General features: G+C 40.0%; 2 protein-coding genes across 24 annotated transcripts in view; one reads left to right on the top strand and one right to left on the bottom strand.

Annotated features, from left to right (window-relative positions):
- Nucleotides 1–242, bottom strand: part of PPIP5K2 (diphosphoinositol pentakisphosphate kinase 2) — a 56912-nt gene extending 56670 nt beyond the window's left edge. Inside the window, exon 1 of one of the 2 annotated variants that reach the window (XM_054810700.1) lies at nucleotides 109–242. The gene's annotated coding sequence lies outside the window, so the exon portion shown is untranslated. The remainder of the gene's footprint in view (nucleotides 1–108) is intronic. The other variant, XM_054810703.1, reaches the window with a different exon arrangement.
- GIN1 (gypsy retrotransposon integrase 1) lies at nucleotides 1–12862 on the top strand. Of its 22 annotated transcripts, none has more exons than XM_054810743.1 (11): nucleotides 1–122; nucleotides 2134–2617; nucleotides 3278–3344; nucleotides 3645–3772; nucleotides 4408–4553; nucleotides 5439–5632; nucleotides 6721–7026; nucleotides 7709–7897; nucleotides 7994–8161; nucleotides 8618–8906; nucleotides 11935–12862. In XM_054810743.1, the coding sequence occupies exons 5-11, from the start codon at nucleotides 4415–4417 to the stop codon at nucleotides 12201–12203; spliced, it is 1554 nt and encodes a 517-aa protein (XP_054666718.1). In that variant the 5' UTR covers nucleotides 1–122; nucleotides 2134–2617; nucleotides 3278–3344; nucleotides 3645–3772; nucleotides 4408–4414; the 3' UTR covers nucleotides 12204–12862. The 22 variants fall into 22 exon arrangements, 20 of the variants coding, with proteins under 20 accessions (XP_054666718.1, XP_054666716.1, XP_054666719.1 ...); XM_054810741.1 differs by having other exon boundaries at nucleotides 3517–3772; XM_054810744.1 differs by lacking the exon at nucleotides 3278–3344 and having other exon boundaries at nucleotides 2134–2307; nucleotides 3517–3772.
- Nucleotides 12863–20612: the final 7750 nt, after the last annotated feature.

Genomic DNA, 20612 nt, shown 5'->3' with positions numbered 1-20612 from the left:
CCGGGGGCGCCACATAAGTCTCGGGGCGCAAGGGCCGCCGTTGCAGTTATTTGGCTGGCAAGAGGTTAAGTTAGTGGCCTGCAGCCCCGGGACGGGCTGTACCGATACCTCTGCTGAAATAGGTGCGTGCCCAAGGGTTCGGCGGCTCTCCGCGGTGCCCGACCTGCCAACGATCTCGCTGCGGACCCGCGAGGAGGGGGTGGGGATCGACGGCGGGGAGGAGGGGGGGAAGGAAAAAGATCGCATCGACGTCGCTTCCCGCATGCGCGAGGCTTGCCGCGCCGCTTAGTGCCGATTTGGGACTACCGCACCCAGCGTACGCTGCAGTGGCAGGGGTGCTGCCGGCGGCCGTCCTCGGCCTGCGCGTTGCATGCTGGGGGCTGTAGTCTTGGTGGCGGGCGGGAACAGGGCATGGGCGCGGCCTTGGCGCTGTGGCGTCGTCGCACCGGAGGACACTGAGGGCGAGCGAGCCTCCTCCCCTGGAGGAAGCGTTTCTGGAAGGTACGGCTGACGCTACCGTGGGCGATAAATCCTCGGTTTAGTGTACCTATCCTCTCTGTGTCACTGGCCCAGCCCTCTGCCTGTCCTGTGAGGGCTTATGCCTGCTCAGCTCTCCTGTCCTTGTGCGATGGTTGCAGTAAATGATAAGGGGTATTTGTGAAGTGGCAGTCAGATTCACAGATTGGTAGGGGTTGGAAGGGACCTCTGGAGATCTAGTCCAACCACCCTGTTAAAGCAGGATCACCTAGAGCAGGCTGCATGCAGGCAGGTTTTGAATATCTCCAGAGAAGGAGATTCCACAGTCTGTGGCAGCCTGTTCCAGGGCTCTGTCACCTGCAAAGAAGAAGTTTTTTTATCACATTCAGATGGAACTTCCTGTGTTCCAGTTTGTGTCTGTTGCCCCTTGTCCTGTCACTGGGCACCATTGAGAAGTCTGGCCCCTTCCTCTTGACATCCACCCTTTAGATATCAAAGCATTGATGACATCCCCTGTCAGTCTTCTCCAGACTAAACAGACCTAGCTCTCTCAGCTTTTCCTCATATGAGAGATACTCCAGTCCCCTAATTGTCTTTGTAGCCCTCTGCTGGACTCTCTCCCGTAGTTCCTTGTCTTTCTTGAACTGGGGAGCCCGGAACTGGACATAATACTGCAGAGGTGACCTCACCAGGGCAGAGGGGGAGGATAACCTCCCTTGACCTGCTGGCCACGCTCTTCTTAATGCACCCAAGGACACCATTGGCCTTGGCCACGAGGGCACATGGCTGGCTCATACTTAACTTGTTGTCCACCAGGACTCCCAGGTCCTTCTCTGCAGAGTTGCTTTGCAGCAGGTCAACCCCTAACCTGTACTGGTGTCTGGGGTTGTTCTTCCCTAGGTGCAGGGTTTAGGGCAGTGGTTTAATTTACTTACCTGCACCTCCAAGGCAGCACTGTTGTAATCTGCAGTGCAGCTTCCATACTGACCAAGGCCTCAGTGTGGTCTAATGGTGCCAGTGGCCTATTAGGTGATGTCAAGCTTGAAGGTGGAGATACCTGAGAAATGAGGATGTTCTGAAATGGCAGAGATCTATGTCAAAAATGGCTCAGGCTTGCAAAAGCCAGGGACGGATGTAGGTGAGTGTTGTCTGTCATCTTTGCAGGTTCCTGGAAGCGCTTTGGTTAGAAAAGATGTGTTCAAGGCTCCATGAAGAATTCTTCTTTCTAGTAGGAATTGTAGATACAGTACTCAAAAGCTGGACTGAAAAAACAATTTTGCAGTTAGGATTGTGATTGGGGGGAGAGGGGAGAGAAATGGGCATTAAAAAGCAAAATAGCAGTTACTCTATTTTAAAATGTGTTAGCAGGTATGACTTTTCTGACTAAGACACTAAAGCAGAAAGAGCCCTGAATATATGGAAGTTTTATTCTCTTTGCTGAAATACTTTCCTTGACTGTAAAGCAGTGTATTCTTTTCCACCTTCAGAGGTATTAAGAACTGATTACTGTTGTAAAAGTATTTTTTTTTTTACAGGCTACCAGATACATATAGCATGCGAATTATCTGAAGTAATATGGTTTAATTGAAATAACAAAACTGAAGATTGCATAATTTGTTTTTTTTCTTTTTTTCTTTCTTTTTCTACTTTTTAAAGATTGGACCAAAGAAAGTAGATTGGACCAAAGAAAGTAGATTGGACCACGGAAACTAAATATCCAGGAAGGAACCTCATTTGATGTTGTCCTCTTAGGCAGTGCTCTAGCAGACTATTGACACTCATTACAATTCGCTGGATGAGGATCCTACTAAATACATTAAATGTATACGGGTACTACATAATGCATTCTTTATTGGCTTATGTACAGTCTTCCAGACTTTTATAATAGAAACAGCCACTGCAGGAATGAAGATAGAATTCTGTTTAGCTGAAGTGTAAGCTGTGGTCCTGCTCAGGTGTATCTTACTGCTTCATTTTGTTAGAACCAATCATCGTGTACTACATGAAGAATATTCACTGTTTCAGGCAAGAGTTTAATGAGCAAAACGTACTGGAAGAATAAAGATTGTTCTTCTGGTACATCTTTTCTTGCCATATGTGAAAATCTGTGTCAAGCCAAAATGGTCCATCATCCCAATGGGTGAGTGATAAATCATACCTGTTTAGTTTTGACTTACAGCCATGCTTGGGTAACTGCAGGACTGGCCTTTAGGAGAGCCCTGAGTGAAGGTCAAATGTATGGCCCTGGCAGATAGGATATTTTAATTGTTCTTCACCAGTACTCTTTTACTGTCAGAAATGCTTCTTTAAAACAACTTCTTTAAAACAACAGGAACACTAATATTATCGTGGTAGCCTCACCTTCCTTTCTGCTATTAGTTATCCAATTTACCAACTCAGTGAGTTGTTTTTGCTTCTGCTATTAGATACAAATTTATAAGAAACTAGTGTGCCAGCCAAGATCACTAGAAACAGTACTGTGTTCTGGCTCCACTCCTTCCCTGTTCTGAAACGCCTTCTCTCCTCGCAGACAGGATTGTAGTGGTGAAAAGTTTGTGTACGAGTTCTCTCGAGTATGAGAATTTTACTTTAAAACACTTAATGTTTTATGACAAAAGACTTGGCTGTTTTTTAAAGCCAGGCCTAGGTTGTGCAAAATGAAGTATTCAGTGGGGCAAAGGTCTTGTCACTGTTTGAATGTGAAATTCCTGGAACACAGCAATGTTTAGCCCAGCTGCATATGTAGAATATGATATTCTATGAATAACATACAGCACTTTATTTACTCCATTTCTCCCAGAAAATAAAAGCAGGCATAATGATGCTGTAGAGCTCTTCACCTCCTTCCGAGCCCCAGTATAGTTAAGGTAGGTGAGAATCTATAAATTGAAAAATAAACATTCTGACTTACACATTTGGCTTTCAAATAGCATCAACATATAATGAGAACATGGATTCCAGAGTGACTGGATACTGTCTCTTTCCCATAATTATCTGCAACTTAGTAATCAGTTTGTCTGCCATATCTGCTCTTTCTAGCAGGCTATGTGTTTTCCCATTGTCTAGTCTTGGGACACTGGCAAGATAAGAAGAAATTTGCTTAATGCTGTGGATAACCACCATTTATTAAGAAAATGTGACACAGCACAATGGTCCTGCTCTTGTAGGCATCAGTTAAACCAGGATCAGACTGCTGTTCATCTACATTTTCATTGCTGCTGGAACAAATTTGGGGAAAAAATAATCACTGAAATCACATAGAGCCTGCATGAATATTTCTGCTTGTCATTAATTGGTAAATATTTTGATGCTATTCTTGCTAGACCTAAGTTTTTCCTGTACCAATGATACATTTTACTAATGACGCTTTAGTTTATTAATGTGATCAGGGAAGTCAGCTTGTGTCAGGGAATGAATTGTTACCTTATATGTGCAGTCTGGTTTGGGACTTCAGAATCTAATTGTGAGATGAATTAATGAAAAAATAAGTTTCTGTCTGGGGAGTTGTTTTTTCTTATTTGTCTGTGGTTTGGTTTTTCTGCGACCAAGATGGCTCTCTGGACACATCTGATCTTCAGCACACCTACATTTGAGAGCTATCCAAATGTTTAAGAATGAGGAAAGCAATTTCTTTCTGTTGAGTCTTATTTCCCCACCCCCATCCAATTAATATAGTGGAAGTCCCCATTGTTTGGAAGTTTTAAGGTTGACAAAAACAACTTTGCATTGAACAAAAGGAGTGTGTCAAGCAGTGTTCCTTATTGCTTAAGACAGTAGCATGGGGATATGGAGGAGTGCAGTGGATGGTGTAATATCTTCCCAGATGCTCCATTGTCATGATATCTCTGAACTACAAAGAAACCAGTAAAAACTGAAGATGTGCTCCTCTGACAGTTGCTCCATATAACAAATACTGTGCATTTTGTTCAGGTTAGCAATGGTCCGTAGTGGAAAAAATGGTGGGCTCCACCTGAAGCAGATTGCATACTACAAGCGAACAGGAGAGTATCATCCCACAACACTATCAAGCGAAAGAAGCGGAATCAGGAGAGCAGCCAAAAAATTTGTTTTCAAAGGTAAAAATATTGTCTCAAACTACTCTGAAAATAGATTTTTAGGTGAAGATTTCCTGATGAAAAAAAAAAGTGGGATCTTGCTCTGCAGCATACTGTGATTTTAATATATGTTCTCTATGAAACACTCTGTTTAACCCTTACTAATATGTAAAAGGATGTTTACAGAAACAGAAACTCAATCTGCTTTAGTCTTTTCCAGGAGGGATTTATGTATCTATCTAAAAGCCCAACCTTGTTCTAGATACTAGGGAAATAACGGAGCTGTTGCAATCCATAATTCAAAGGACTACAGAAAGGGAAATACAGATCTGCATCTGTAGACGAGGAGTGCTTGGTCTGGTCTGGAGCACACTGTGTGTGTCTGGGCAGAAGTGCAAGGATGGCTTTGCCATCCGTCACCTTGGAGCCTCCTGGTCCTTCCCAGCTTTACTGCATCCCTGCAAGGAAGTACATGATCCTTTGTAGTCTGCTGTGCTCTCTCAATCCCATCAAACCTGCCAGGTCTATGTAGAGAGAAGGCAGGGAGGAGTTAAATCTGTGAATCACAAAGTCAGTTTGCTGGCAGGCAGACAATAAGTCTGCTAACACACCCTACCTCCCCTTACCACCCCTGGCATTAGATCATGTTATAGTCAGACTTCCTGTAGGAACGTTGTTTGCATTCTGACTTGGCCTTCTGACACCTCATGTCCAGGTTAATAAACATAGGTGAACAATTGGCTCTTTGGAGGAAATAAGGTATTTGTAAACAAAAAGCTACATTCACACAGAAGTGAAATGAAGTTTACTTAATAAATTCTGTACTGAATCATGCCCAGTAGTTCAGTAAACTAAAAGAAAAACAAAGCACTTGCATATAATTTGCTGGTACTTTTCTTCTTTCAGGAAATAAATTGTTCTATGTTGGAAAAGACAGAAAACAAATGCGCCTGGTAGTTGTTTCAGATGAAGAGAAGAAAAAGGTGCTTGAGAAATGCCATGAAAATTCTGCTGGCACTCATCATGGCATATCAAGGACACTGACTTTAGTGGAATCTAATTACTACTGGACCTCTGTAACAAATGACGTCAAGCAGTGGGTATGGCTTCATAGCTACAGGAGTTTTTTTAATGTAGGCTGTTATAAGCGTTTTGTAATCTTACGACTTCAATACAGCAAGCACTGCTTCATGATGAGGAAACATAAGCTTAGAATCAAACTTTAAATGGTCGTCTTGCCAAAGCATAGTGTTTCCTTTTTTCTTTTACTACTGACCATGTGGCTTGTGTATTGTTGTATGCTATGCAGTGGTAGGGAGCCATACTACCTTTAGTATGCAGGGCACATCTGGTCTTTGAGATGGATTTCTCTTGCAAGGACTCTTGCATATCTTTGTTAGGACGCAGTGTACCATCCCAAGTAGATGTGGCCAGAGTGGCTGCTGGCAGATAAGAATATGAAAATGGTGCCTTACAATTAGGTGTATTCAGGAAGTAGTTAAACAAATCACTGCTTGGGAAAGTTCCTTCTCCTTTGCCCAAAGATACATGGTCATTATCCCCAGGCAGAATATGATCCTTGAGGAAACTGGATGTAAATGTCCTTTACGCCAAATTACTGTTGCAGTCAGCTTGCTCTATCACCTGAATACTTTGAGTTCATGTGCAACTGTAACATGAACTGAAAGTGAGTCTTTACTTTCCATTCAGACTTGGACAAAGGGGTTCTGCCTGTAGATAAAGCTGATCTATGTTATGCCTGGAAGATTTTGTATACTGGCAATGGTTTTCAGCCACAGCATACACAATAGAACCAAAAGGGGAATGACTGGGACCTTCTTTTAATCCCAGCTGCTTTATACTTTAGTATTTACAGATGGTAATGGGTATTAAAATTTATACTATGGACTTGAAAGAGCACAGCGCTTTCAGCATGAGGAGGGTTCAACTATGAATTCCTGCAAGTGTCCTTATCCTGGTCTTTACTGTTGTTTGGTTTTGTTTTTATGCTGGGGCTGAGAAATCTAAGACTACAAAATGGTAAGAAAGATGATAAAATGAATTTGGTTTCCATTGCCTGATCTGACCTAATTTACAGAGGAATAGTAGAGATTTATGATCCTGCTGATGGTCTTAAACCTTTACCATCGCTTTTTATTGATAGCGTCTTCCCTGATTTTTGCATTAGGTTTATGCTTGCCGGCACTGCCAAGTGGCAAAGAATACAACCACCACAGCACCCAAACCACACCCTATCAAAGCAGAGGACCCGTGGACAGCAGTCACTGTAGACCTAATGGGACCTCTTAATGTTACCAAGAGAAGCCACAAGTATATCATAATTATGACAGATTTGTTTACAAGATGGGCTGTTATCTTGCCCCTGCATGACACTTCAGCAGCTGAAATTGCTAAGGCTATCATAAATGTGTTTTTCTTATATGGGCCACCTCAAAAAATGTGTATTGATCTAGGGAAGGACCTTGTTCATCAGGTAAGTCTTTATATGGCTGGTTTCCACACCCACCCCACCCCCCAAGAAAAGAATACATTTTCCCCTGTATTAAATCTGAATTTTAGACCATTCTTGAAAAAGACTGTAAATTTTTAATTAAAAAAAGAAGAAAAAAAGAAGTTAGCACATACAGAAAATGACAAACCAATTACTCGCAACTGTAACATTATGCAGTGTTTCCCAGGATTTTATTCTTTGGATAAAGAACAAAGCAAAATGATTTCCTGGTTTTGTCACTCAGTGTCAACTGGCACAAACTTTCACACTCCCAACATGCTGCATTTCATTCATCCGTATTGTCCAGTATAGCAGATAGGTAAGGGTATTTTTGACATTGGCCTGTAATGATTATGAAGAACTTACCACACTTTGATCCTCTCACAGATGATGAAATCATGACACTACGATATGGAGGAAATGACAAATTTGAGTTAGTGGCAGAAATGTGTTTAGAAACCATCAATTACTGGCTCCTAAGCCATACTGATTCCTTTAGCTCTCTCACTCAACCCTGGACTGTTTGGTGGGTATATGTGTGTAAGGCTTTTGTTCAGTCACCGTCATATCAATAAAAGGAATGGAAAAACTGCTGAGTTAGTTTACTTGAACTGTGATACAGAGAAGGGAAACCTTCAGTAATTGTGTTCTTTTTCTTTTGAAGGTAAATGAAGAACTGTTTGCACTGTTTGGAATGAAACAAATTGTATTGTCTTATCCTCAGACAGATGATGTAAATGAAAGAACATGCAAGACAATCAAAGCTTTTCTTAACAAATACTGTATTGACCATCCAAATGATTGGGATGAACATTTGTCTGCTATTGCCTATGCTTTCAATTTGACAAACTTGGTATGTGAAGGTTCTTCCTCTTTTGACTGAAGTCCCCCAAAATACCTACAAAGCTGTATGCTAAATTTGCTTGCTTTTTGCTCTCCGTTTAAATAGGAGCCAGATCAAAACACCCCATATTTCCAAATGTTTAATCGTAACCCACATGTTGTTGAGCCAATGAATATATGTATGGAAGGAGAATACAGTATATTTGCCAAAATACTTGAAGCAACTAAAAAAGCCAGTCAAGCACTGGAAGAAGAGAAAACCTCCGATTGCCAGGTAAGTGTTATATTTTCAAATTTTACTAGTAAAGAAAACTGAAAATAAAAAAAGATGAAAAGTCTTGAGATGTAAAGTATAAGTAACCTTTTAAAGCAATGTGTGTGGTTTTTTTGTTTGAGGGTTTTTGGTTTGTTTTTTCCCTTGCCTGTGATTTCTAGATTCCAGTGTACCTATTCTCATATGTATTTGGAGGGACCTTAAGAGACATATTGCCAAGAGATTCATCTCTGACTTAGAGGGCTGCGTATCTACAGAAGCTGAAAACCATTGCCTATAGACTATTGATGTATGAAGATAAAATCAATTTCTCCAGAACTCTTCAGCCCTACATATTATGAATTACATGCGTACAAAACAGCTTAATGTTACATTTCTGTGTTATTAACCGATGTTACGAGAATACAGGATTACTTTTGGAAAAACAAAATGTAATTCATACATATCTTTCTGCAGGTGGAGAAAAACACTTCAGATGAACAAAAAATCAGAAACAAAATCACTGCCAAAAGGAAGCCAAAGGAATTAAATACCCTTCGACTTAAAGTTGGTCATGAAGTCCTCAGGCAAAGAAAAAACTGGTGGAAAGATGGTCGTTTCAAGTCGGAATGGGTTGGTCCTTGTATTATAGATTATATCACAGATAATGACTGTGCAATATTAAGAGACACCACAGGATCCAGGTTGAAAAGACCCATCAAAATGTCTCACCTCAAGCCATACATAAGAGGGTCCAGTGAAAAAGGTATATGTGTATATGTGCTTCATAGATTTTTTTTTTTTAACTTTTCTGTCATGTCATGATGTTGGGGTATCAGAGTGAACAAGTATCATTCATTCAGCAGTGTGAATTAAACTAACGCTGGGTAATAATGTAATAATTGCAGTTTTCAGTAAGGAGAACAGTGAGTCACTTCAAACCTACGCGAAGGAGCATGGAATTGTGTTTAAAGTATATTTAAAAATAACTTCCATTAAAGTTGCTTGTAATTTGTGGTTTGGCCCTGTTCATGCTGGCTGATGAAAATATGCTAGAAGTATAATTAGTCTGAACTATATTCAAAGAGCATTTTCTGACTGTGTTTCTGTTCTGATGTTGGCAGGATTCACATTTATTTTGTAACGGAAACCTAATTCTTTCTTTTGCTTAGTCTGACTAGTGCAGATGGTACATGTTTAGACTTTTTTTAACAACAAGTGTCCTCTAAAACCTTAAAATAGAAAGACTACAACAGAACTGATTTTTGGAGAGTTTATTTTAAAATGTGTTTCTCTTACCAGAGCAAATAAAATTGTCACGCTCCGCAGTAGGACTGCTAGAAATTCCCAAGGACTCGGGTAATCAACTGCCGCTCTTGCTCTTACACATTCAGTGTGTGCTTTGCAATGCTGCTATGTTAATCAAGCAGTGGCAGCTGTTTCTTTTCTGTTGATGCTGTCTTTGAATTACCGCAGGCATTTTGAGGAAAATGAATACTCAGTGTTTAGAAGACTTCTGTCACAGAACAAGCTGCTTCCTTGGTTCAAGGTTCTTGAAAAGTAGATCAATTCCCACCCTACCGGCATTGTTAAGCTTTGGTTCTTCAAAGTGTTTAAACTGCATTGAGATGGGAATTTCTTCCATCACCTCTTAAAACTGAAGGATTTGCAATGCTGAAACTAATTCTGGAATGTCATGTGAGAAGCTGATAATTTATGCCAGTTGTCAGTTACGTGTTTCATAATCAAGGTACCATTTTCACATCACATCTCCAGGACACTACTTTTACCGTTGGACAGTCAATCTATGGCTTCCAGTCCTTCATTAAATTGCTGATCCATAAGGAGGAAGTCACATGCGTGTCAAGCGTGCAGATAATCTCCAGCTATTATAATGATTTTGGTAAATTGTATCACAGTATAAAAAGTTGAATATAGTTGTCTTTGTAGGACCAGAGCCTAATAATTTTACCATTTAATACTGCAGAAGCAGTAGGTAAACATAGAATTTCTTCCCTTTCCCAGGAAGTGGGACTAAAGATTGGTTGTCTGACACAGGTAAAAAATTCAGTGGATTATGAATACTCATAAATCTTAAAAGTATAGACTCGTATTCAGACATATTTACGTTGCGTAGAGAGGTAAACCAGGCTTTGCCACAGTAATTGCCAGCCTTTATCAAACAGCCTAATGGCAATCAAGAAAGAGTATTATTTCACTTGGATAAGAGCAGAGAAACTGGGCAGTGAATGACATCTTCTTCATCCATAAAGAAACGCGTGTGTCTTTGTTACAAAGGACTTCTCTTTATTAGCAGGGGTGGACTTTTTTAATCTGCAACTTATTTATTATTCTTACTGCTGTGGTGTAAGTCTAGTGGCTGTCCCTTTGTATTACCTTGGATGGCAACAAAGCATTTGCAGTGTTCTCTGAAATAAATGTGGGAAAAGTGCGTCTTAGGTGAGGATATTTGTGGCCTTGCCTACCAACTTTGTAAGTTTCATTAAGTGTTTTGCTTACCCTGCTCAAAGAATCTGAAGTGTATCTTGTGTGTATCACACTTCAGATGTGTGAGTTTAGGAATTTTAAAGAGAAAAGGCAAAGCCTGAAACTAAGGTGCTCGTTTTTTATGTGAGAAAAAAATCTTTCACAGGTAAGAGTGGGCAATCAGAAGCAAAGTATTTTTTCATAACCTTTTGTAACACTCTTGGTCTAAAGATAAATCCTGAATCAGTGCATTCATGATGCCCTTGGTGCAGGCATCACAGATTTGCAGTCTGGGTGTACCTGGGTTGCTTGCTACCTGATTTGTCTTTACAGCCAGGCAGAGGTTCCAGGACACCTTTTGCACACATATGTTTATATGTCTGAAGCAACAGTTCGTTTTTCTTGTTGAGTGTAGTTTGGTTTTAAGTATTAAACTCGAGAATGCCTCAAGGTCCAGTGCTCAAACAATTCAGGAGTTCACATAGGCAGATTTAGGACATATCTGAGAAACGTGGCCAGAAAAGTGTAGTTTCACATCCACAGTAGCCCCAAAAAGGTCCCTCTGTGGACCTACATCTTGCAAAGGAATTTGTAGCCCCCTGTAGAGAGATATTTATCTGTTGAACAGCTCTTCTGGTTTAACAGAACACTTAATTTCACACTAGGGTCCTTGTGTGAGCAAGAAGATAGGCCCTAACCTTATCTTCCAAAACAGAATTATTAATCCTATGTTGACGGTTACACTTCTAATTTGTCTGGTCACTGTTTTCATTTTATTTGAACTCATTTGGAAAAGTCAAGCATTGTAATAACATATCAGAAGAAAAACTCGATAGTACTATACAATAGCAATGACCATTGTCTTTAAATTCTATAAAACTGTTTTATTTCTTTTTTCATTTCTTAAAAAAGCCTGTTGTCTTGCATTTAGATTTCCCAGCAAGAGCTTGGAGTAGCCACATTTCTCTGTGTGCGTGCACAAAATGGAAGAATCTGCGTGTCCATTCATTGAAGGTATTAGTTCAGTAGGTGACTATGGCAGACATCAAGCTAGTCATTAATCTAGCAAAGAAAAACTCTTAATGTGGAGCACTGCAAGCATTATTTTGTGGATGTAATGAGATTTAGCCAAACATTTGATGCTCAGTGAAATTAGGAAGTTCACATTATCAGACTGCTGTCATTCAAGCATTTTTGTCATCTGATAGAAATTGTTCTGAAAAGTAACTTAGCACCTCACTAACATTATAAGTATGGCTTTTAGTTAACTAGAAAGATCTGATTTAATGGCTACTTTTCTTTTACAGACAACCATTACTTTTTACAAGGTGCAGTAGTTGTTGACCATGACTATATTGGCTTATCTGAAAGATCCTATAATCCAAACCAACAAGACTCTGTTGCTGAAGAGGAAATAAATGCTGACACAAGCAATGTCATGTCTGCTGTGCAAATGCCACCTGCAGCCTGCAAAGACCAAGAATCAACAGATAGTAAACATCAGCCTGAGCTGACAGAAGATCATTGCATTGAATCAAGCAATGCAACGCCAGAGGAATGGCCTTCACCTTGCTGAACACTTCAGACCAAGCTAGAGGATACTTAAGCATAGTCTCGTGTTATGTTTCATTGCTAAACAGTCTGGAACTTCTCTGGCAAACTGAAAAAAAAGTAATAGCTCCAAATTCCTTAGCCAAATCTACATTACTACTTTGAGTAGTGCAGGTGTTCACTGGTTAATTTGTATGGGCATTAAGAAGGAATTGCTCTGTTAACAAAAACATAGGCAAACCTAGTAAAAGCACGTACTCTACTACTGTATGAATTTAAGAACACTATCGGTGTCCAGTAGTTAATTTATGCTGGCATTGAGAAGCACTCAGTGACCAAAAGTCACAGCCTAGTACAAGAACATGTTCTCATCATGCATTTGAATTTCATGTTTTGTGGTGTAGAATGGCAGCATGGCTGTACCTTACTGTTATACTCTCAGAACACAATGCATCGTTTCGCTGTAATGACCTTTTCATTAATCTGTAGATGACTCTTATTGTGTAGAGATACTGTGGGATGAATATAATCTAAGCAACTTGCTGTAAATTTTGCTTTCACTGTAGAGAATCCTTTTCTTGTTGTAAAACAATTCCCTATTCTTTCTGAGAAGCTGCAGACTCTAAAAGCTGTAAAAGTCAATTTCTCTAAGATCTCACATAATAGTAAAGCTGCCAAAATCAAGTACGTGTAATGTTCTACATATGAAACAGTGAGGCCTTCAGCTGCTCCCCACTCATCAAAACTCTGCTAGGGTGAGTAATTTTAATTTCTCAGGTGTGTCAATCTTAAGAGCATTCAGCATTCACTTGTGCTTTCTTCACAAACATCTAGTTTCCTATATGGTTACATCTTCCCAGAGCCAGTGGGACTACAGGCAGTGGTCTGGGAAAGGTGAAGCACTGGTGTCACTTATTCTCTGAATTCTTTGAGTAAGTTGTTACTGGTCTGGACTTCCTCCTGAGAAGACTGTACTTCAAAGACAGCTGAACAGGAATTGTTTCATATGGAAAATGGATGGGTGTAAGTCAGTTCTTTTTTATAGGGGATAGACATGAAAAGGAAGCAAACTAGCAGAAAACTGAATTTAGAAATTCAGCAACTTCTATCTGATATTGTGGAAGATTTGCTTATCTTGTTCTCTGAATGTGTGTGTTCCTTCTCATCTCTGCTGCTGAATGTTATGTGACTTACAGGTGGAAGAAAATACTATTTATAAAGAGCTTTCAGTTAAGATTAACAAGACTTGGCCTTCAAGGCTGATTAGGTACCTAACTTATACAGAAATTCATACCTAATGTACAGTATGTCTTTGGTATCACAGATCACAGCTGTGTAAGAAAAGACCTAAGCACTATGACAGGATCCTATCTTAAAGTTCAAATGAAAAAATACTTAATACTTAGAAGGTATTTTGTGTCTTCTGAAAATTCAGTCCTACAGGTACACTTTTTTTCCACTGAGATTGCTTTGGAAAGAGGGTACTGGGAGGCAGTTGAACATGTTGGCTTAACAGGCTACTCCTCTGTGCCACCTCCGCAGAGCCCTTGGAGATGAACAGGCTTTGTGTTGGCATTGACAAACATAGACAAGTTGAGAAGCCTGTCTTTCTATTAGCTGCTGTTAGCCCCAAGCTATGTCATCCTCTGAGGACAGCTGACCTTTATAGTCATCAGTCTAATGCAGTCAAGGAAGTAAAGAAAGTGAGCTTGGTGAAATAGATTTGTGTTTAAAAAAACCAATGTAAGAAATCCTGTCAAACTAGTTACAGCAGAAAAACCCCCACATGTAAACATGACATTACATAGCCAGTAATTGTGAAAAGTGGCCTTACTTTGTTTTAATTTATTTCTCTCCAGTAACAAGCACTGTGGTCATACAGTATTTTCCCCTTAGAATAGTAGTTTAAAAACAATAATCTGGGTGCTGTGTGCCGTGTGCCGTGGCTGCTGGAGGTTCACCTCATGATAATCATGTGGCAGCCAAAGTGTTCTTATGTTGATCCTTAACAGAGGGCCAGGCTCTTTAAGCCAACCCCTCCTCCTCCTAATGTACCTTTGTTTCTTCCACTATGATAATTGAGTAAAGTGACATCTGCTAGGATAGATTTATTATATTGTTAAATACCTTGTGTGTGTGTGCATGTGCAATATGTATATTTATATATACATATATATATTGTGCATGGGTAAAATCGGAGAGTAAGAGCTCTCTGCAAGATTCCTTTCTGCTTTGTTAGATGTGACAGAAAACCAGACCCTCTGGTTTTTTTACTTTTACTGATCAGTTCCCTATTTGTGCACAGTACAGCAGAGCTGTTTTCTGGGGAAGCTTTGGGACAACACAAGTGCTGTGTACTTGTTAAAGCTACATTGGAGAGAGAGAAACTGCTACAGTGACAGTGGAATAGGAAAACCAGGAAACATTTCACATGCTGTGTAATGATGATCATTCAGGCTTCCTGGTAATTTTGGTCTGTATTAACAAACAGGCATTAGAGCCTTCTTCAGTGTACCTAAATGAGGCCTTCTTTGCATGTGGAAGGTTCACTGAAATAAAATACAGGGGTTTCAAATTAATGACGTGAAAAACAATCAATGGAAACTGGGAAAAAACCCACCAGGAAATCAGACTGCTTGGGGAAGGTCACAGAAACTTTTTGCACCCTTGCCATAGCAAAGTATTGGTTGGTGTATGCTTGTGACCACAGTGAGTCATAACCTGCCTACTTTTGGTTTGTACTTTAACCAACTTGGATAAGTACACAAATGTCCATTTGTACTCTTTTTCACTGGCACACAGGTTTGATTTATGATAGGACAATAGCAAGTTGTTTCCTGGGGGGGGATAGAAGGGAGTGCAGTGTGAAAGAAAGTGCAAATTTCCTCATGCCTCCCAGCACAGAACTATGGATGTTTATCCTTTTGGTTTGCTAGTAGTGCTAGCTACCAGCTCACTGGAAGCTTGATGGAAGACACTGTTAAAAATATCTGCTAGTGAAAAGACTGCACAAACATTCAGAGTGTTTTACTGTGAAATGAAAACTATTCCTGTCCTCTTTGAACACTTACTGAACTTTTATATAGCATTTGCACATTCTGTGTTAAAGTGTTCTTGCTTTCCGGCTACAAACATTTTAATTTTTTTTCCTTCTCCCTAGAACTTAATGTGCTGGAGGGCACCAATGAGTCATGATTTGCTTTTCACAGCAATCAGTTAACAAATACCATTTTAAAGAACCAGATAAATTTCCTTTACGTGTTTGCTTGGGTGCAAAATCCATATCAATGACCTTTTGCAGCAGACATCTTTAATGACTTTGCGTCGAAATCTTTGCATAGTAACCTGCTTGGTATTTTCAAAATATGTAATGGAATATTTGGGGGGGATTGGAGTGGAGTGAATGCTTTCAGTTAACAACTTTGACTAGCTAAAAATAAAACAATCAAGCTCTAGAGTCTTACCAGGTGGTAGAAACTCAACAAGGCACGTCAGCAGCTGTCATGATGTGTTGGCCTGAGAGTATGCTGCCCACCTGTGAATTCAGCAGAAGAAAATGCCATGTTAGAAGTCGCCAAGACCGGACATTGTTTTAAATTAGAAGGCTAAAGTTGACATAAATAAACAGAAAGTAGCAGCGTCTTCAGTAGATGGGTATTATACTCTTGTACATGTTAGGAGACCTGCTGGCCTACTGTGGATATCTTGGTAATCAAACTATGTGGACATTTGGAATGAAAGGCAGTATACAAAAAGCTTTAATTTGAAAAGGAGGGCTCTTCCAAATGGAAGTAACCAGACAGTAACTTAATTTTAAAACATTTGATTCAGGAACTATTAATCCTGAGAGATGCATTCTGCAGTCACTTCTTTCCCTCCTCTCTGCTTGTACACAGACGAAGATCACATTTGCAAACACAAGTGCACTTAGGTTGCCTGAGCTGCCTACTTGTTTGTCCCGTTGTAGTAGGTATTACTACAGGGTCAGAGGATGGGCTTATGTGGTTATCTTCCTGCAGAGCTCCTGACTGCAGTTATGTACAGTGCATTTTACCCTGATGCTGTGCAAAGTGTTATGGTGACAAAGGGATCTGCAGAAACCTTGCTGCACTGGTAGCAGAAATAGGTATGTCAATAAACAAGAGAGGTTGTAGGAAATACAGCATTCCCAATCTGCCGAGCAGTACTGCCCTGCTCAGATTGCTGTGCAATGGTTCACAGATCAGTTGGATGCAACTTTCCATAATTTACCAGTCATTACTCACATGGTCCTTTCCTAGATGCATGACAAGAATCTCTGAGCTTTCATCAGCAGAGCTGGAGTATTCAGAGATGTGGCTGGTGGCTGCCTTGTGGGTTAAAAGGGAATAAATCATATTTACAAATGCAATACTTAAAGTTAGTTGAGGGGGGTTTTTTTTTTGACAATTTATGCCTTTAATGTCTCTGTGCCTCACTTCCCCCGTCTGTACAAAGTGAATAGCACCACGTCAGTTCGCAGACATACTGAAAAAAATTAGTCTTCATGAAGCTGGCAGGGATAGTGATGAAAGCCCCACTAGAAAAGTCCACAAGAAAATGAGTTCTATATTTTGTGCAGAATTTTAGTGATACACAATCTGGTTCCCCACCAGATTGATTTTGAATGTTTATATAGTCAGAGACATCCATCACTTCCATCCATTAAAGACCTAGGAGAAGGAGACCAGACTAAATAGGAACAGGACAGGATTTAGCGTATGGTTATGGTATTAAACGGGCAAACTTAATTTTTGAGCTTCTCAACTTGCATATGTTCGACTCCGCAGACGTTAGGGATTTATATTGGAGCATATTCTTGAGCGCTTTCTCTGCCTCCCTGCTTACGTGGTCGCACGGTGGCAGCCTGTCACCGCAGGAGCACGCTGTGCACACCCGGCGCTGACTCCGCCACCGCCGCTTGAGGAATACGCGATGTTTTGCAGAAACTGCTGCCCGATGGTTTGTTTCTCAGAGTCTTTCCTTCCCAAGCTCCCTTCTCAGCAAAATTGTGATCTGGTTACAGCAAAACCTGTAAAACCCAAACAAACAAAAACCCCAAACAACAACGAAAAAACGCCCCAAACGAAACAAAACCAAAACATAATAATAATAGTAAATAATAATAATAATAATAATACCCTCCTTGACCTTGCACGTAAGTCAATTACAGTACAAAAATAATCAGCTTGTGCATTAGGTAGTTTATACCATGATTGCCAATTGTGGCAAACATTCAGTACAGCTTTGCAGCTTTCTAGGAACTGAACTGGGCACCTTTCAGTACTCATTAAACTGTGCTTGCTGTGAGCATGACCTCAAATACAAATGACTGGAAAATGGCCATCCCTCCAGTTCCTTACATGTGGCACAGTGTGTGACCCAAGACTCAACTCAAGCAAACATGGCAGAATTGTGGGACTCAGTCCTTTTTAATGACAGTAATTTTCTCTTGTGCTGCAGTTTTAGGATGTGCCATTGATATTGCAACATGATTGTGTAACCACTGTTGAACAAGTGTATGCCAGCAGGCTGGACCTACAAGATGACCGTCTACCTGATACCAAAGCAGAGCTCTTCACTTATGGCAGCAGTTATGTGTTGGAAGGAAAACGAGGAGCTGGATACACAGTGGTAACAACCAAACATTAGAAACCAGACCACTGCCTAGCAATACATCCGCTCAAAAGGCAGAATTCATAGCACTGACTAGAGCTTTAGAGCTGAGTCATGGAAAAAGGGTCAATACATATACTGATTCCAAATATGCTTTTGGAGTGGTGCATGTGCATGGAGCAATTTGGAAAGAGAGAGTACTATTAAACTCACAAGGAAATCCAATAAAATATGGAACAGAAATTATGAAACTCTTACAAGCAGTTCTTCAACCAGAAGAGGTTGCAAGAATGCATCGTAAAGCTCACCAAAAGGGAGACAGTGAAGTTATAAAAGGAAATCAAAAAGCAGATCAGATAGATAGCTAAAGAAGCAGCCACGAGGAAATACTACTTAAAAGGAGCTTTAATTCCAGGATCTCATTTAGAACTGTTACCACCAAAATACACTGAAAATGAAAACCAGTTGGCAGAAAAATTAGATTGCTCCAAATATGATCAAGGTTGGTGGGTGATACCACTGAAACAATTATTGATTCCTGAAAAAAGATGGAAATCGTGCTTAAAAGACTGCACCAAGAAACTCATACAGGAACAGATGCACTGGTATTAACTGCTGAAAGAAATGGTTTTGTACCCAAAATGCAGAGTATAGCAGATATTGTAGTAAAGAAATGTACCATCTGTTGCTCTAATAACCCAAAAATCAGGAAGAAGATTATGGGACAACTTGTGAAACAAGGAATAACTCCTGGGGAATACTGACAAATAGACTTTTCAGAATTACTTAGATATAACAAATTTAAATATTTATTGGTATTAGTAGGTACCTTCTCTGGTTGGCCAGAGGCTTTCCCTTATTGTACCAACAAAGCTAGAGAAGTAATTAAAAGCTTCTTAAATTATACCCAGATTTGGTATGCCAGAGGGCATCTCCTCTGATAATGGACCTAATTTTATTGCAGAAATCATACAGGAAAGTTCCAAGTTTTTGCAGCTTAAGTGGAAACTACACACCCCCTGGAGGCCTCAATCTAGTGGGAAAGTAGAAAGAATGAATCAGAGTCTCGAAAGACAAATTTCTAAACTTTGTCAGGAAGCATACCTTAAGTGGACAGAAGCCTTACCCATAGTTCTTTTGCGAATTCAAATAACCCTGAGAATTAAGGCCCTTTGAAATCATATACGGGAAAGCATATCCTACAAATCTTTTAAATGTCAAGGGAGACCAAATGTATATAAATGTCAGGCTGCAATTAAAGAATATTTGATTTCTCTTTTGCAGACTTTATCTTCACTACACAGGTACCTACGTCTCTTCCGTTGGACACACCAGTTCACCTGTTCCAACCAGGAGATGTTGTTTATCTATGGACCTGGAAAGATGAACCACTAAAAGAGAAATGGAAAGGACCCATGCTATTGAAGACTTATAATGCGGTCAAAGTAGAGGGAATTAATTCCTGGATTCATTATACATGGATAAAAAGGGCACCAAGGCCTGATGAAGATGAATGGACCTCCACACCGGCCAGAGAAGTTAAGCCTCAATGAACCGTACCTGAGAAACAGGATTGCCTAAGTAGAGGTTAAATGCCCACAAAGCCAATTGTTTTTGTATTTAGGATTAATAATTTAGTTATGTATTGTTTTTCTGTTTATGTATAGAATGAAATTTTTTTCTCCACAGGGATAATTTTAGAACCTCCTCAGAAAGCATTATTAATTTAACTCTACTAAAATTGTAAATATTATAATAGTATATTCATTATTTATTATAATAGTATATTATTAGCTGTCTGGGAAAGACAATTATGGTTTAATGAAAAGAAATAGTGAGACATATGACCCATGAGGAGAGAGCTCATAGTCTCAAAGGGGGGAAAAATGATATCTATGAAGTAGAATTTTCCACTTTACAGGGACAGAAATATGTTTGGGTTAGTGCTTAGACACTATTTCATTTAGGGTTAAATGCACTACCTTGCTTTGCTAACCACTATACCTTTGAAGAAGAGCCGAAGGACTGATAAAAAGCATGCTTTGCTAGAGAGTATCCTTGAAGAGCAGCTGAAAAACTGATAAAAAGGGAACATCCTGCCCCAGAAGGCGCCCAGAGCTGGGCGATTGCCAGAGAGGCCTGAAGTCAACAAGAATCGGCAGTAACTGGGGAAAGGTACAGGTGGGTGGGGGAGTTCACAACCACCCACACAATTAAAGGACTATGCAAATTACCTACCCCCGGCCCCCCCCAAGGAGCATGCCTGCTAGTTTAAATGTGCTTGACCAATAGTAGGTGATGTGGTAATTAATAACCAATTAACATAAATTTAGCTGGGTTTTTCTAATCCTGTAACAAGATAAATATGTGGTAGATCCTGTGTGTAATGTGCTAGCTTTGTGGAATTACCACCTAGCACCCATCTCTGCACAGATATGAAATAAATAAGATACCTGTGTATACTGGCGTACTGCACACCGAGTAAATGATCCCACTTTTGGGACAACACCATGGCTGAAGAAAGCAGTAACAAACATGGCAGGGAGGGCATCAAAGCATTGAGGAATGCAGCGGCCAGGGCAGGGTTCTGCTCTTGAAACCTACATGATAAGTAGCACCAACTTTAGCCTTTTATGTCAGGGTATGTGGTTGCCTTATCCCCATTCTGACAAAATTCTGAAATTCTAATTAAAAAAAGAGTAGAAGATTTAGGTTTCTCATATGTTTCAGTTTGAAAAATAAATGTAGTTGGTAATTAATAATAATTTCCCTAGTTTGCTGAACTGTTACCACTATTTGC

The sequence above is a fragment of the Grus americana genome, chromosome Z (assembly GCF_028858705.1).
Source record: "Grus americana isolate bGruAme1 chromosome Z, bGruAme1.mat, whole genome shotgun sequence".
NCBI classification, from domain to species: domain Eukaryota; kingdom Metazoa; phylum Chordata; class Aves; order Gruiformes; family Gruidae; genus Grus; species Grus americana.
The sequence above is the reverse complement of the archived record's forward strand: the minus strand, read 5'-3'. Positions and strand labels throughout refer to the sequence as shown.

Excerpts from the sequence above, each read along its gene's own strand:
- GIN1 (XM_054810734.1), top strand. The coding sequence starts at position 371 with ATGCTGGGGGCTGTAGTCTTGGTGGCGGGCGGGAACAGGGCATGGGCG. Across the intron at positions 7,027-7,708 it reads GGAAGGACCTTGTTCATCAG|GTAAATGAAGAACTGTTTGC; the intron begins GTAAGTCTTTAT and ends TTTCTTTTGAAG. Across the intron at positions 7,898-7,993 it reads CTTTCAATTTGACAAACTTG|GAGCCAGATCAAAACACCCC; the intron begins GTATGTGAAGGT and ends CCGTTTAAATAG.